The sequence below is a fragment of the Herpailurus yagouaroundi genome, unplaced genomic scaffold (genome assembly GCF_014898765.1).
Source record: "Herpailurus yagouaroundi ecotype Mexico unplaced genomic scaffold, PumYag 203, whole genome shotgun sequence".
NCBI lineage: Eukaryota > Metazoa > Chordata > Mammalia > Carnivora > Felidae > Herpailurus > Herpailurus yagouaroundi.
The window spans coordinates 4,558,777-4,576,499 of NW_024412434.1; the positions used below are offsets into that span (position 1 = coordinate 4,558,777).

General features: G+C 39.6%; 1 protein-coding gene across 4 annotated transcripts in view; it reads right to left on the reverse strand.

Moving 5' to 3' along the window:
* Positions 1-17,723, reverse strand: part of LOC121014633 (coiled-coil domain-containing protein 7) — a 246,903-nt gene that overhangs the window by 183,845 nt on the left and 45,335 nt on the right. For 3 of the 4 annotated variants that reach the window (XR_005783321.1, XR_005783320.1, XM_040451029.1), the window contains exon 5: positions 11,800-11,865. The exons of the other annotated variant lie outside the window; for it this stretch is intronic. Coding sequence is in view for 1 of the 3 variants with exons in the window: in XM_040451029.1 (XP_040306963.1) it covers positions 11,800-11,865 (66 nt within the window). In the remaining 2 variants the exon portion in view is untranslated. The remainder of the gene's footprint in view (positions 1-11,799; positions 11,866-17,723) is intronic. 4 annotated transcript variants of the gene reach the window in all.

Below are 17,723 nucleotides of genomic sequence, written 5' to 3' on the forward strand. Positions count from 1 at the left end.
AAGTTTTCCTTCCCTTTATATTTTTTGGAACAGCTTGGGAAGGATAGGTATTATCTCTGCTTTAAATGTGTGGTAGAATTCCCCAGGGAAGCCATCTGGTCCTGGACTCCTATTTTTTGGGAGATTTTTGATAACTGATTGAATTTCTTCGCTGGCTATGGGTCTGTTCAAGTTTTCTATTTCTTCTTGTTTGAGTTTTGGAAGTGTATGGGTGCATCGGAATTTCTCCATTTCTTCCAGGTTGTCCAGGTTATTGGCATATAATTTTTCATAGTATTCCCTGATAATTGCTTGTATTTCTGAGGGATTGGTTGTAATAATTCCATTTTCATTTGCGATTTTATCTATTTGGGTCCTCTCTCTTTTCTTTTTGAGAAGTCTGGCTAGACTTCAACTTTATTTTTTCAAAAAACCAACTCTTGGTTTCAATAATCTGCTCTACTGTTTTTTTTAGATTATATATTATTTATTTCTGCCCTGATCTTTATTATTTCTCTTCTTCTGGGTTTGGGGTGTCTTTGCTGTTATGCTTCTATTTCCTTTAGGTGTTCTGTTAGATTTTGTATTTGGGATTTTTCTTGTTTCTTGAGATAGGCCCGGATTGCAATGTATTTTCCTCTCAGGACTGCCTTTGCTGCATCCCAAAGCATTTGGATTGTTGTATTTTCATTTTCATTTGTTTCCATATATTTTTTAATTTCTTCTCTAATTGCCTGGTTGACCCATTCATTCTTTAATAGGGTGTTCTTTAACCTCCATGCTTTTGGAGGTTTTCCAGACTTTTCCTGTGGTTGATTTCAAGCTTCATAGCATTGTGGTGTGAAGTGTGCATGGTATGATCTCAATTCTTGTATACTTATGAGGGGCTGTTTTGTGACCCAGTATGTGATCTATCTTGGAGAATGTTCCATGTGCACTCAAGAAGAAAGTATATTCTGTTGCTTTGGGATGCAGAGTTCTAAATATATTCTGTCAAGTCCATCTGATCCAGTGTATCATTCAGGACCCATGTTTCTTTATTGATCCTGTGTCCAGATGATCTACCCATTGTTGTAAGTGTGGTATTAAAGTCCCCTGCAATTACCACATTCTTATCAATAAGGTTGCTTATGTTTCTGATTTTTTTATATATTTGGGGGCTCCCATATTCGGTGCATAGACATTGATAATTGTTAGCTCTTCCTAATGGATAGTCCCTGTAATTATTATATAATACCTTTCTTCATCTCTTGTTACAACCTTTAATTTAAAGTCTAGTTGGTCTGATATAAGTATGGCTACTCCAGCTTTCTTTTGACTTCCAGTAGCATGATAGATAGTTCTCCATCCCCTCACTTTCAATCTGAAGGTGTCCTCAGGTCTGAAATGAGTCTCTTGTAGATAGCAAATAGATGAGTCCTGTTTTTTATCCATTCTGATACCCTATGTCTTTTGATTGGAGCATTTAGTCCATTTACATTCAGTGGTATTATTGAACGATATGGGTTTAGGGTTTCTGTGTTATCTGTAGGTTTCATGCTTGTAGTGATGTCTCTGGTACTTTGTGGTCCTTGCAACATTCCACTCAGAGTCCCCCTTAGGACCTCTTGTAGGGCTGGTTTAGTGGTGATGAATTCCTTCAGTTTTTGTTTGTTTGAAGACCTTTATCTGAATGACAGACTTCCTGGATAAAGGATTCTTAGCTACATATTTTTTATGTTCATCACATTGAAGATAATCTGCCATTCCTTTCTGACCTGTCAAGTTTCAGTAGATCGGTCTGCCACTACTCTTATGTGTCTACCTTTGTAAGTTAGAGCCTGTTTATCCCTAGCTTCTTTCAGAATTTTCTCTTTATTCTTGTATTTTGCCAGTTTCACTATGATATGTCGTGCAGAAGATCGATTCAAGTTACGTCTGAAGGGAGTTCTCTGTGCCTCTAGGATTTCAATGCCTTTTTCCTTCCCCAGATCAAGGAAGTTCTCAGCTATGATTTATTCAAGTATACCTTCAGCCCCTTTCTCTCTCTCTTCTTCTTCTTCTGGAATTCATATGACATGGATATTTTCCTGTTTGATTGCATCACTTAGTTCTCTAATTCTCCCCTCATACTCTTGGATTTATTTCTCAGCTTCCTCTTTTTCCATAATTTTATCTTCTAATTCACCTATTCTCTCCTCTGCCTCTTCAATCCATGCTATGGCCACCTCCATTTTATTTTGCACCTCATTTATAGCATTTTTTAGCTCCTCATGACTATTTCTTAGTCCCTTGATCTCTGTAACAATAGATTCTCTGCTGACCTCTATGCTTTTTTCAAACCCAGCGATGCATTTTATGAATATTGTTCTAAATTCTTGTTCCATTATATTGCTTAAATTGTTTTTGATCAATTCGTTAGCTGTCACTACTTCCTGGAGTTTCTTTTGAGGAGAGTTCTTCCGTTTCATCATTTTGTGTAGTCCCTGGGGTGGCTCCAAACTGCAGGGCACTTCCCCTGTGCTGCCCGGAGTAACTCGTGTTGGTGGGCAGGGCTGCAGTCAGACCCGTTGTCTGCCCCTAGCTCACTGCTGGGGCCACAGTCAGACTGGTGTGTACCTTATCTTCCTTTCTCCCAGGAACAGGACTCACTGTGGAGTGGTGTGGCCCCTGTCTGGGCTACTTGTACACTGCCAGGCTTGTGGTGCTGCTTTGATGGGATCTGGTGGATTAACCAAGGTGGATCTATAAGGTGCACAGGGGCAGGAAGGGCAGGCTTAGCTGTCTTTGTGGTCTGTGGTCCCCTGTGGGAGGGGCCCTGCAGCACTGGGAGGCAGGCAGACTGTTGGAGGGATGGATCCCCCAGAAGCACAGTGTTGAGCATTTGCATGGTGCCAGCAAGTTTCGGTGATGGGAACTGGTTCCCTTTGGAAATTCAGCTGGGGAATGGGAGAGGGAAATGGCACTTTCCAGCACCTTGGCTTCCCCGCCAAGCTGAGCTCTGTCTTCTGGGGTACCTACCTGGTGTCCTCTTGCCATCCCCGCTCTCTGAGAGCAGAGCTGCTGACTTTTAATATTCCAGACGTTAAGTCCGGCTGGCTGTCAAAACTCACAGAGTCAGGCCACTCTGCCTTTGCAAACCAGACTTTGGGGGGCTCTGCCTTTCCAGGTGGGCTGCCCCTCCACCACCCCGGCTCCCTCCCACCAGTCTGTGTAGCACACACCGCCTCTCCACCCTTCCTTCCCTCTTCCATGTTCCTCTTGTCTATGCTTGGCTCTGCAGAGTCCGTTCTGCTAGTCTTCTGGCAGTTTTCTGGGTTATTTAGGCAGATGTGGGTGGAATCTAAGCAATGAGCAGGACGAGGTGAGACCAGCGTCTTCCTACACCACCATCTTCCCCTCTGAGTCTCAAGTCAGAGCTATAAAAAAATTTTTTCAAGGGCACCTGGTGGCTCAGTCAGTTGAGTCTGTGACTTGACTTAAACTCGGGTCATGATCCTGGGGTCATGGGATCCAGCCCTGCATTGGACTCCCCACTAAGCATGTAGCCTGCTTGGGATTCTGTCTGTCTGTCTCTCCCTCCCTCTGCCCCTCTGCCTCTCTCTCTAACTTAGAAAAACTTTAACTAAAATTATAAAATAATAAATTATTACATTCATTTGAATCTGTTTCTGGATTTTTCATTCAGTACCAAATCCAGTACCACATTGACTTAGTTATAGTGTTACATTACATATTGATTTTTGAATAACTAAATTCTTATTATTCTTTTGTATAATCACCAGTTTCATTTCTCAATATATCCTATAATAATTCCACTTATACCTAGAAATAAATTGCTTTAAATATATATATCACTTTGGAAAAAATGGAACATTGAAATATTTATAATATTGAACCTTCGAAACCAAATATAAATTTCTATTTCTTCACTGTTCATCTATATCTCTCAGTAAAGTATATTTTTCTTCATATAAAACTGTATTTTTCTTAAATATGCTACTGTAATATTATAAATAGAATTATCTCTATTATAGTTTCTAAATGGTTGTTTTGGATAAAAATAAAAATCTATTTTTTTTCTTTTGCTTTCTTTAGATTTTAATTCCAATGTAGTTAATGTACAGTATTATAATAGTTTCAGGCATATAAAATGGTGATTCAGCAGTTCCACATATAACTCAGTGCTCATCCAGATTAGTGTACTCTTGATCCCCTCCAATATTTCACCCATCCTTCCACCTACCTCTTTCTGGTAACCATCCGTTTGTTCTCTATAGTTAAGAGCCTGTTTTTTGGTTTGTCTCCCTCTTTTTTTTTCTTTGTTTTGTCTCTTAAATTCCACATATAAGTGAAATCATATGTAACTGTCTTTCTCTTATTTTACTTAGCATCATACTTTAGCTCTATCCATGCTGTTGCAAATGACAAGATTTCATTCTTTTTTATGGTTGAGTAATATTGCATTATATATACACACGTATGTGTGTTATATTTAACATCTTTATCCATTAATCTATCAATAGACATTTGAGGTGCTTTCATAGTTTGGCCATTGTAAATAATGCTGCAGTAAACATAGAGATGCATATATCCCTTTGAATTGTTTTTCTTTTCATTTAGTGTTTTGTATTCTTTGGGTAAAATACCCAGTGTACTAGATCATAAAGTAGTTCTATTTTTAATATTTTGAGGAACCACCATACTGTCTTCCACAGTGGCTGCACCAGTTTGTATTCCCAGCTACAGTGTCCTAGGGTTCCTTTTTCTACACATCTTCACTGACACTTGATGTGTCTTGAGGATTTGATTTTAACCAATCTGACAGGGATGAGGTGATATCTCACTGTGGTTTTGATTTGCACTTACCTGATGATGAGTGATGTTGAGTATATTTTCATGCATCTGTTAGCAATCTAGAAGTCTTATTTTGAGAAATGTCTGTTCATATATTCTTCCCATTTTTTAATTGGATAATGTGTTTTTTGAGTGCTGAGTTGTGTCAGTTCTTTATATATCTTTCATACTAACCCTTTATCAGATATGTCATTTGCAAATATCTTCTCCCACTCATAGGCAGCCTCTTAGTTTTGTTGGTTGTTTCTTCAATGTGTAAATGCTTCTTATTCTGATGTAGTCCCAATAGACTATTTTTGCTTTTGTTTCCCTTGCCACAGGAGACCTATCTAGAAACATGTTGCCATGGCAGATGTCAGAGAAATTATTGCCTTTGCACTCTCTTCTAGGATTTTTATGATGTCAGGTCTCACATTTAAATCTTTAATCCATTTTGAACTTACTTTTGTGTATGCTATGAGAAAATAGTTCAGTTTCATTTTTTTGCACGCAGCTGTCCAGTTTTCTCAGCACTATTTGTTGAAGAAACTTTTCCCCATTGCATATTCTCTCCTCCTTTTTCAAAGTTTAATTGACAATATAATTGTGGGTTTACTTCTGGGTTTTGTATTCTGTGCCATTGATCTAGGTGTCTATTTTTGTGCCAATACCATACTGTTTTTATTACCACAACTCTAAAATATAACTTGAAGTCGGGAATTGTGATACCTCCAGTTTTGTTTTTCTCTTCAAGATTTCTTTGGCTATTCAGGGTCTATTATGGTTCCCTACAAATATGTTTGCTGTACCTGTGAAAATGCTACCAGTATTTTGATAGAGATTGCATTAAATCTGTAGATTGCTTTGGGTAGTACAGAAATTTTAAAAATATTTGTTCTTCCAATACATGAGCACGGAATGTCTTTCCATGTCTTTGTGTCATCATCAATTTCTTTCATCAATGTTTTATACTTTTCACTGTACAACTGTTTCCCTTCTTCGGTTAGGTTTATTCCTAGGTATTTTATTATTTTTGGCACAATTCTAAATGGGATTATTTTCTTAATAGTTTTTTCTGCTGCTTCATTATTGGTGTATAGAAATGCAACAGATTTTTGTACATCAATTTTGTATACTGTGACTTTATTGAATTCATTTATCAGTTCTAGCAGGGTTTTTTTTTTTTTTTTGTGGAATCTTCCATGTTTTCAGTATAATGTCATCTGTAAACAGTGAAAGTTTTAGTTTTTCCTTGAAATTTTGGATGCCTTTTATTTCTTTTTGTCCTCTGATTGCTGTGGCTAGGACTTCCACTACTATGTTGAATAAAAGTGGTGAGAGTGGACATCCTTGTCTTGTCCTGACCATAGAGGAAAAGCTCTCAGTTTTTCCCTATTTAGGATATAAAGTGTGGGTTTTTCATATAAAACTTGGTTCCTTGTTGATTTTCTGTTTATATGATCTATTCATTGATGTAAGTAGGGTGTTAAAGTTCCCTACTATTATTGTATTACTATCAACTAGTTCCTTTATGTTTGTTATTATTTTATGTATTTAGGTACTCCCATGTCAGGTGCATAAATACTTAAAATTGTTGTATCTTCTTGTTGGATTTCCCTCTTTATTATTATATAGTGTCTTTCTTTGTCTCTTAATACAGTCTTTGTTTTAAGGTCTATTTTGTCTGATATAAGTATTGCTCCTCTGGATTTTTTTTTTTTGACATACATTTGCATGATAAATATTTCTCCATCCACTTATTTTCAAACTGCAGGTGTCTTTAGGTCTAAATGGGTCTCTGGTAGGCAGCATATAGATGCATCTTGTTTTTATACCCATTCTAACATCCTATATCTTTGATTGGAGTGCTTAATCCATTTACATTCAAATTAGTCCATTTACATTCAAAGTAATTATTGATGGCTATGTATTTATGCAATTTTATTACTTATTTTGTAGTTGTTTCTGAAGACTTTTCTCTGATTCTTTCTTGTCTTTCTTTCATGGTTTCCTGATTTTCTTTAGTGATATATTTGGATTTCTTTTCTTTATTCTTTGCATGTTTATTAGCGTTTTTTGATATGTGGTAACCTTTAGGTTTGTATATAACCTCTCCTGCAAATAGCAGTCTATATTAAGTTGATGTTTAATTTCGAACCCATTCTTTTCTCCTTTCCTCCCCACATTTCAGGTATATGTGTTATATTTTAGATTCTTTTTCTGTGAATTACTTGACTGATTTCTTATAGAAATATTCATTTTTACTCTTTTTATGTTTTCTGTCTTTATACTATCACTTGTGGTCCCTCCTTTCCACTCAACAACTCCCCTTTAATACTTCTTGCAGAGCTGGTTTAGTGGTCACACACTCCTTTAGTTTTTACTTGCCTGGAAAACTCTATTTCTCCTTCTATTCTGAATTATAGCCTTGCTAGATAGAGTATTCTTGGCTGCATATTTTACCCTTCAGCACTTTGAATATATCATGCCACTCCCTTCTGGTCTGCCAAGTTTCTGTTGAAAAATCTATTAGCCTAGTTGGTTTTCCTTTGTTGGTTAATGACTTCTTTCTTCTCACTACTTTTAAGATATTTTTCTTTATCACTATATTTTGCAAATTTAATTACAATATGTCTTGGGGTAAGCCTGCTTTTGTTGATTCTGATGGGAGTTCCCTATGCCTCCTGGATCTGGATGTCTGTTTCCTTCCCTAGATTAGGGAAGATTTAGCAATGCCCCCCTTCCTCTCTCTTCTTCTGGGACTCCTATAATATGAATATTATTACCTTTGATGGAGTCAGTAAGTTCCCTAAGTCTATTATCACTTTGTATAATTCTTTCACTCTTTTGTTCAGCTTCATAGCTTTCTATTATTTTGTCTTCTAGGTCATTAATTCATTCTTCTGCTTCTTTCAGCCTGCTGTTCATTGCATCAAGTATCTTTCTAATCTCACTTATTATACTTTTCACCTCTGATTGATACTTCAACTGTCTTATTTCTGTGGTAAGGATCTCACTGATTGATGTCTTCCATGCTTTTCTCAAGCCCAGTGAGTATCTTTATCATTGTTGCTTTAAATTCTCCATCAGGCATGTTACTTATATCTGTTTCACTTAGATCTCTAACCATGGACTTATCTTCTTTTGTTTGGGATAAATTCCTCCATCTCTGCATTTGGTCTAAGTCTCTACCTTCTTCTGTGTGCTAGAAAAGCCACTTATGTCTCCAGCTCTTGAAAGTATTGGCTTTATGAAGAAGAGGTCATGTAGTGTCCAGGGCCTCGTGCTTCAGGGAGGGTCTCTGGTGTGTGCTGCACGCACTCTGCTGTTCTGTTCTGGCTGCTCTATCCTTCAGGCAAGTCATCTACAGAGGCTCTCCTTGCTTGCTACAGGCAGTGTTTGATCCTTGACCTGAATGTGGTGAGTTTTAATTAAGTGTGCTCTGGTTTCCTTGTGAAATGAGAACTGTCTCCACCTCACTGGAACTGAGAAACCTCTTTGGTTGAGAGACGTGATGTGGGCAGGAATTTGTGCTGGTCTTCTGGGAGAGGGGCCAACTGTAATGGGACTGAGGTAAGTGTGACTGGGAAGGGCAGTTGCACTGGAATACAGGGGAATGGGGCTTAAGGTAAGCAAATTTAGATTTCTAGTGTCCACACTGCACTACTTCCCACAGGTAGCTCTGTGTTTATGCTAAGGGGTAGGTCAGAGAAATGATGGCTAGCTCCTTTGTCCCACAGAGAGGTGTCTCTATGAATGCTTCCTGTCATTATTGCTCTAAGAAGAGCAATAATCTTCTCACTGTGTACCCCAGGTGCTCTTTAGATCACTGGTTCCACACTGTATGTCTCCAATTTGTATGTCTGCCTTCTCTCCAGGAACAGTACACTGCCCTCTGGGCTCTATCCCAGCTAAGCCTGCTAACTTTTAAAACTCCAGGCTTTAAGCTCTGCTCATTGTAAGAATTCATTAAATTCAGCCCCTCTTGTTTTCCAAGCCACTGGGCTTTGGGGAGACATTCTTCTGTGCATTTCCTTGCATATCCTTCTCTCCCTCACCCTTCTTCATGACCACAGCTACTTCCCTTCTACTACAGTCAGGATCTGTTTCTCCCCTAAACCACATCTTTGCACTTTCTATTATCTTTGATGTAGCTTCTATCTTTAGTTGTGGAGTTTGTTCTGTCAGTTTTCAGGTCAATTTCTGGGGCATTTAAGAGTGATTCCATAGTTATCTAGCTACATTTTTGAGACAAAGTGAGTCTAGGGTCCTACTATTCTGCCACGATCTCCCTGTCTCCTCTCTTGCTGCTTTAAAAAAATGTTTCTGTATCACTACTTTTTGCCATTTTGATTACCATGTGTTCAATCCAGATCCAGGAGAATCTAGATATCTATTTCCTTCCTCAGATTAGGGAAGTTTTCAGCTATTATTTTTTCAAATAAATTTTCTGCCCCCTTTTGTCTCTCCTTCTTCTTGGATCCCATACTGAAAATATTATGCTTGATCAAGTCACTGAATTCCTTAACTCTATTCTCATTTTGCATAATTTCTTTTTCTCTTAACTTGCTCAGCTTGATTGCTTTCCATTACTCCATGACTCTTCCAGGTCATTAATTTGTTCCTCTGCTTCCTCTAGTCTGCTATTTTGTCCATCATGAGGTTTTTTTTTTTCTTTTTTTTTTTTTGTAATGTTTATTTATTTTTGAGAGAGAGAGAGAAGGAGGGAGGGAGCAAGGGAAGGACAGAGAGAAGGGGAGACACAGAATCCAAAGCAGGCGCCAGGCTCTGAGCTATCAGCACAGAGCCCAACATGAGGCTCAAATCCACAAACCGTGAGATCATGACCTGGGCCAAAGTCAGCCACTTAACTGACTGAGCCACTCAGGCACACTGCCATGTGTATTTTTAATTTCAATTAGCATGCTCTTGGGTCTCTGCTTGGTTCTTTTTTATCTCTTTCTTAAGAGTCTCACTCATGTCTTCTACTCTTTTCTCAAGTCGAATGAGTATCATTATAATCATTACTTTAAGTTCTCTATCAGGCATAACACTTATATCTGTCTCACTTAGGTCTCCTGCTATGATTTTTGTCCTATTCTTTCATTTGGGATATATTCCTCTGTCTCCTCATTTCACCTAACTCTGTGTGTCTGCTTCTGTATTTTAGGAAAGTCAGCTACATCTCCTGCTCTGAAAAGTGGCCTTATGAAGAAGAGGTCCTGTAGTGCCCCAATGTAGTGTCCCCTGTCCCAAGAAACTGGTTCTCAGGGGGTATCGCCTATGTGTGTTGTATATACCTTCCTGTTGTGTCCTAGCCACTTTTTCCTTCACTCCAGTTATCTGCAGAGGTTCCCTTTGCCTGCTGTTGGCAGTGTTTGGTCCCTGGCCATGGAGGAGCACATTTTACAAGATGCACAGCAGTCTGCTTGTGAAATAAGACCTGCCAGCATTGCCAGGACCAGTGCTGTATGGGTGGGGTGCACAATTTTAACAAGGTTACACCTTGGGCTTCCACAGACCTGCCACCACTGCCAGGACCAATGCCCCACAAAACAAGCAGGCCAAGAGACAAGGTGATGGTGATGGTTGCATGAGTCTTCTGGGGAAAGGGACCCACAGCACCAGGACTGAGGTAAATGTGATGACGAAGGTTGAGTCTGGTGAAGGGTGAGGGGTTGAGGCTTGGTGTAAGCAAGTTAGATAGTGAATGTTGGCACCATACTGGTTCCAGCAGGTGGCTCTGTGTTTATGCTGGAGGGTAAATAACTCTCCTTCCCATATACTCCAGGCATTTTTCAAACTGTGCTCTTTCTACAGGTTATTTGTTGTGCTGTCTCTTTAAGGGCAGGACTCAGCTTCCTAATGCCCTCTGGGTTCTCCCAGAACCAGCCCGCTAATTTTTAAATTTCTAGGCCATAAGTCCTGCTACTTGTAAGAACTCATGAAATTTGGAGCCTCTTGTTTTCAAAACCAAATGTTATAAAAATTCATCTTTCCCATGTGGACTCCCCAGTGTGACAATCTGTTTCACTTCCTTCTCTTCATCCATTGCATCCCTCCCTTCTGGGGACATGTCCTCACTCTTACCCCCTTCGATGTGGCCTCTGTTCTACCTTTACTCATGGAGTTTGTTCTGCCAGGCTTCACATTGTTTTCTGGATTATTTATGCTGATATAAGTGTTATCTAGCTGTATCTGGAGTGAAGTATGCTTACAGTCCTCCTATTGCACCATTTTCCCAGCCTTCTTCTATTGCTTTTTTATATCTATTTTGCCCTCAGCCAGCTTTTTGAATTATATCATTAATAAATTTGTGTATTATCTTGCATTTTTCCAAAGGAAAATTAATATACAAATAATTATACTTTTGTCTATCCACTTATGAAAATGTTTGTAGCTTTTTCCTTTCTTTGATCGTTTAACACAAATTTCAAAGAGTGGTAAAAAACCAGCATCCTAGTTTAATTGAGTTTAGTTGGAATGCCTGCAGGATTTCACATATAACAGTGTCTCAGCTTCAAATAGATTTATTTGATTAAGCAAGTTTACTTTTCTTTCTATCTAGTTTACCATTTTTAATAAGAATGAGTATTAAATTTTATTAATATATCCTAGTACATAAAATGAATATACTTTATTTTTTTTTTAATTTTTTTTTTCAACGTTTATTTATTTTTGGGACAGAGAGAGACCGAGCATGAACGGGGGAGGGGCAGAGAGAGAGGGAGACACAGAATCGGAAACAGGCTCCAGGCTCCGAGCCATCAGCCCAGAGCCCGACGCGGGGCTCGAACTCACGGACCGCGAGATCGTGACCTGGCTGAAGTCGGACGCTTAACCGACTGCGCCACCCAGGCGCCCCAGAATGAATATACTTTAATCTGGCAAAAAAGTACAACACATAAGCCTATTCGTTTTCAAGGTCAAAATCATTCATTTAGAAGTTGTTTACAGATATTTCCTTCATTTGTTAACAATTTTAAAATAACCTATATCATTTACCTGTAAAGCCTGTTTCAATTGTTCCTGAAGGACTTTGTTCTCAACTTCCAGAGCAAATGCTACTTTCTGTGATATAATATAAAGGAAAAATATATTCATTTTAGTAGCTCTGTTTCTATAAATTAATTGTTACAATTATCATCTGTCTATAATCCACAGATAGCCAAGATGATGATTTGAGCATACACATTTATTCACATATTTCTGTGGCATAATGGTGTATAATTTCTGCAGCTGTAGCTTCCTATTGATTTTGTATAGGAAAAATGACCTTGAATCTGGTAAATTATAACTACAATAAGCTAAATATTTCATATCTCTGCTTCTCTAGACCTGATATATTTAAATATAAACATTCAAATTTTATGAAAAAAAGCAACTCTACTCTTAACAGAAAATAAACACAGTTCTGAGTTTGTGTGAATGTTACACATGAAATGTATCAAGAATTCTCCATGAGATAGGAGACAGTTTGAGGAACCATATCTAAGATCCCCTGTTCTGCTTCTGGTACAGCAGAGAAAGTTGCTAGTGAACAGACCCTGCCACACATAAAAACTACAAACTCAAAACAAAAACAAATATCAACACTGAAGAGAAACCAAAAATAAGTAGATTCTTGAGAGAAGGTAACACTTGGAAGAAGAAAAGAGTCCTAGGTAAAATTCTTATTTCCTGGCTTGTAATCTGAAGTCAAGCGCTACATGAGCCAGACAGGGCACCTAATAGCTGATAGAAAACAATTTCTTAGACCTTATAAACCAAAGGAAGGAAATCACTGCAAAACTTAGGGCAAGTCATACAAAGAAGAGAGCTTGATTGAGATAAGGAGCCCCAAACTCTGTATAAACCCTGCCCAAATCTCACTCAAGCCCAAATCACATATGCATAGGGAAGACTCTAAGAAGCCTATCAAAAGCTAAAAGAACTGAATGCAAATTGAGCTCCTCCTAAAAACAGAATTTTCGTTTTGCATCCAAAAACATTATTTATATATTAAAACAAGACAAAAGTAGGACTAACCATACTAGAAGAATATAGTAGAATCTAGAGCTTAAAGAGGATATTCCCAATATTCAATAATTTATAATTACTTGACATTTGAAGAAACAGCAAAATGAGACTTACTCAAAAGATAAAAATAATCTACAGAGAGTGATCCCAAGACAGATTCTACTTTAAAGTTAGTGTAGAAGAATTTTAAATCAACTATTATTACAAAACCCAAAATAAGAGAAAATATGTTCATAATGAATGAAATAATAAAAATCTTAGTAGATTAATACAAACTATAAAAATATCCAATGTAAATTAAAGTAGAGAAAAATACAGCAACTGAATTTTTAAAAAATGTAATTGATGAGCCTAGGTAGGAGCAAATAGGATAAGACAGTGGGGAAAGTCAGGCCATTTGAAGATACATCAGTAGAAAATACCTATCTAAAGACAAAGAGAACAAAGATTTTTAAAATGAAGAGGGACTGAGGAACATAAGGGATACTATCAAAAATCTAACATGTAATTTTATTCCCATAAGGAAAAGAGAGAAAGTGATAGAAAAAGTAATGAAATAATACCTGAAATTTTCCCAAATTTTCATCAGAGTGAAATGCTGAAAACCAAGTAAAATGAGAAAAATCTTAAAAGTAGACAAAGACAATGCCAAATTACACACAGAGAAATGATTATTTGAATGACTGTCTCTCATCAGAAAAATATGATCTCCAAATGAAAACAGAAAACCATCTTTAAAATAGAGAACAAATGTTTCTCTTCTGAAAAAATTATTTTTAGAAACTAAAAAATGTTTAAAACAATTTTTTTTCAACGTTTATTTTTGGGACAGAGAGAGACAGAGCATGAACAGGGGAGGGGCAGAGAGAGAGGGAGACACAGAATCGGAAACAGGCTCCAGGCTCTGAGCTATCAGCCCAGAGCCTGACACGAGGCTCGAACTCACAGACCGCGAGATCATGACCTGGTTGAAGTCGGACGCTTAACCAACTGCGCCACCCAGGCACCCCCTAAAAAATGTTTTAAATCTACATTTTTATTCTCATTGAAATCTGAGAGGACACAGTATCTATAAAAATAGAAACAGTAATAATGAAGACAAAACAACTCTTCTAGCTACTGCTCAAGAGCTCTGTACATATGATTTATGTGTTGAAAAACTCACATTCATAAACAGGCATAGAAATATAATAAGCCATCTAATGGGAGTAAGCAACTTCAGAGAGGAAGACCAAGCTGAACAATCCAAGGAGGCATCTCCATTAAGGCAGCTCTAAAGGGACAGACAGAAAATAACTACAAGAAAAAATTAGAACTCAGAGAGCTCTGATGGATGCAATTATTTTTTTAAACATGTTTTTAACTTAAAATGTCAAGAGGAAAGACTCTGTTGGGCTTCCTGGGAAGATGACAGAGTAGGAGGACCCTAAACTCACCTCATCCCACAGATACAACTAGATAACACACCAGTGCAAATAACCCAGACAAAGACCCAAAGACTAGAAGCAAAAATCCACAACTAAATGTAGACAAAAGGCTAGTACATCAAAGAGGGTAGAAAGGGCAGAGATGCTGTAAGGGCCTAAATGGACAGCAGACCACCCATGGGAGGGAAGGATCTGTGGGTGCATAGAGTGGTGAGAAACAGACTGTCAACACAGAGAGCCTGAATGGGGAAGTTGAATTCCCGTAGCATTTGGCCTTGAAAATAAGAGGAGCCTGGGGCACCCAGATGGCTCAGTGGTTTGAGTGTCGGACTTCAGCTCAGGTCATGATCTCACAGTGCATGAGTTCAAGCCCTACATACGGTTCTCTGCTGTCAGCACAGAGCCACTTCAGATCCTCTGTTCCTCTCTCTCTCTGCCCCTCTCCAGCTGGTGCTATCTCTCTCAAAATCAATAAATAATTTTTTTAAAAAAATATGAAAATCAGGGGGGCTGGATTTCATGAGTTCTTACAACCATCAGGACTTAAACCCTAGAACTTTCAAAAATAAGTAGTTCCACTCTGGCAGAGTCTGGAGGGCATGCATTAGGAAACTGAGTCCCCAGTCTTAAAGAGACAGTGAAACACCTGGGAAGATATACAGCTTAGAAGCAGCAGTTGAAAAAATACCTGGGGCATGTAGGAGGGAGAGTTAGTAATCTCAGAGTTCACTGATGGACTTCTCCAGGAAAAAAAGGAGCTGGCAGGTGATATTTCCCTCCCTCTCCCACAGTATAGTCACACAGCCACCTGCAGGAACCAGCCAGGCACTGGCATTCACTACCTAACCTCCCTATACCATGCTTTGCCCCCTCCAGCTGAGTCTACCTCAGTCCTAAAACTACAGGTCCCCTCCCCAGAAAACTGGTGCAAACCTTGTCAATTGCATCTCCCAACCTCGCACAGAGGATGAATGCACCTCATTAAAACGGTAGCTCCTGAGCAGCCTTGGCTGGCACAGTCTCAGAAGGGGCTGCAAACCCCTTGTGGAAGGTGACAGAGACAGCCTTGTTAAAACAGTGTCCCACCTCTACTTTCAAGAGGAAGAGTTGTAGCTGAGTTTCCTAAAACACAGAAATAGACACACAGAGGTAGGCAAAATGAGGAGACAGAAGAATATGTCCCAAATGAAAGAACAGGTCAAAATTACAGCAAGAGACCTAAGTAAAAAAGGTGTAACTATTATGCCTGATAGAGAAGTAAAAATAATGATTATAAGGATACCCACCGGACTTGAGAAGAAGAGTGGAAGACATCAGTAAGACCCTTAACAAAGAGATAAAAAAAAGAACCAAGCAGAGACCCCAGAACACACTATTTAAAATTAAAAATAGGGATCCTGAGGGGAAGATGGCGGCGTAGGAGGACGCTGGGCTCACCGCGCGTCCTGCTGATCACTTAGATTCCACCTACACCTGCCTAAATAACCCAGAAAACCACCAGAGGATTAGCAGAATGGAGTCTCCGGAGACAAGCGCAGACGAGAGGCCGACGGAAGAGGGTAGGAAGGGCGGCGAGGCGGTGCACGTTCCACGGACTGGCGGGAGGGAGCCGGGCCAAAGGGGTGGCTGGCCTGCCAAGCAGAGCCCCCGAGTCTGGCTTGCAAAAAGCCGAGGGGCCTGACGGACTGTGTTCCAACAGCAAGCACGACTTAGCATCAGGGAGATCATAAGTTAACAGCTCTGCTCGGAAAGCGGGAAGGCAGGAGGACAAAGGGAGGGAGAGCTGCTGAGCCCCCGGACAACAGAGCTCAGTTTGGTGGGGAACAAAGGCACTCGCCAGCGCCATCTCCCCCGCCAAAATCCCAAAGGGAACCAGTTCCTGCCAGGGAACTTGCTCACTCCGCGCAAACACCCAACTCTGTGCTTCTGCAGAGCCAAACCTCCAGCAGCGGATCTGACACCCTCCTGCTGCCACAGTGCCCCTCCTGAAGTGGATCACCTAAGGAGAAGCAAGCTAAGCCTGCCCCTCCTGCCCCCGTGCACCTTGCCTACCCACCCCAGCTAAGACGCCAGATCCCCAGCATCACAAGCCTGGCAGTGTGCAAGTAGCCCAGACGGGCCACGCCACCCCACAGTGAATCCCGCCCCTAGGAGAGGGGAAGAGAAGGCACACACCAGTCTGACTGTGGCCCCAGCAGTGGACTGGGGGCAGAAATCAGGTCAGACTGCGGCCCTGCCCACCAACTCCAGTTATACACCACAGCACAGGGGAAGTGCCCTGCAGGTCCTCACCACTCCAGGGACTATCCAAAATGACCAAGCGGAAGAATTCCCCTCAGAAGAATCTCCAGGAAATAACAACAGCTAATGAACTGATCAAAAAGGATTTAAATAATATAACAGAAAGTGAATTTAGAATAATAGTCATAAAATTAATTGCTGGGCTTGAAAACAGTATAGCTGACAGCAGAGAATCTCTTGCTACAGAGATCAAGGGACTAAGGAACAGTCATGAGGAGCTGAAAAGCGCTTTAAACGAAATACAAAACAAAATGGAAACGACGACAGCTCAGATTGAAGAGGCAGAGGAGAGAATAGGTGAACTAGAAGATAAAGTTATGGAAAAAGAGAAAGCTGAGAGAAAGAGAGATTAAAAAATCCAGGAGTATGAGGGGAAAATTAGAAAACTAAGTGATACACTAAAAAGAAATAATATACGCATAATTGGTATCCCAGAGGAGGAAGAGAGAGGGAAAGGTGCTGAAGGGGTACTTGAAGAAATAATAGCTGAGAACTTCCCTGAGCTGGGGAAAGAAAAAGGCATTGAAATCCCAGAGGCACAGAGAACTCCCTTCAGACATAACTTGAATCGATCTTCTACACGACATATCATAGTGAAACTGGCAAAATACAAGGATAAAGAGAAAATTCTGAAAGCAGCAAGGGGTAAACGTGCCCTCACATATAAAGGGAGACCTATAAGACTCGTGACTGATCTCTCTTTTGAAACTTGGCAGGCCAGAAAGAATTGGCACGATATCTTCAGTGTGCTAAACACAAAAAATATGCAGACGAGAATCCTTTATCCAGCAAGTCTGTCATTTAGAATAGAAGGAGAGATAAAGGTCTTCCCAAACAAACAAAAACTGAAGGAATTTGTCACCACTAAACCAGCCCTCCAAGAGATCCTAAGGGGGACCCTGTGAGACAAAGTACCAGAGACATCACTACAAGCATAAAACATACAGACATCACAATGACTCTAAGCCCGTATCTTTCTATAATAACACTGAATGTAAATGGATTAAATGCGCCAACCAAAAGACATAGGGTATCAGAATGGATAAAAAACAAGACCCATCTATTTCCTGTCTATAAGAGACTCATTTTAGACCTGAGGACACCTTTAGATTGAGAGTGAGGGGATGGAGAACTATTTATCATGCTACTGGAAGCCAAAAGAAAGCTGGAGTAGCCATACTT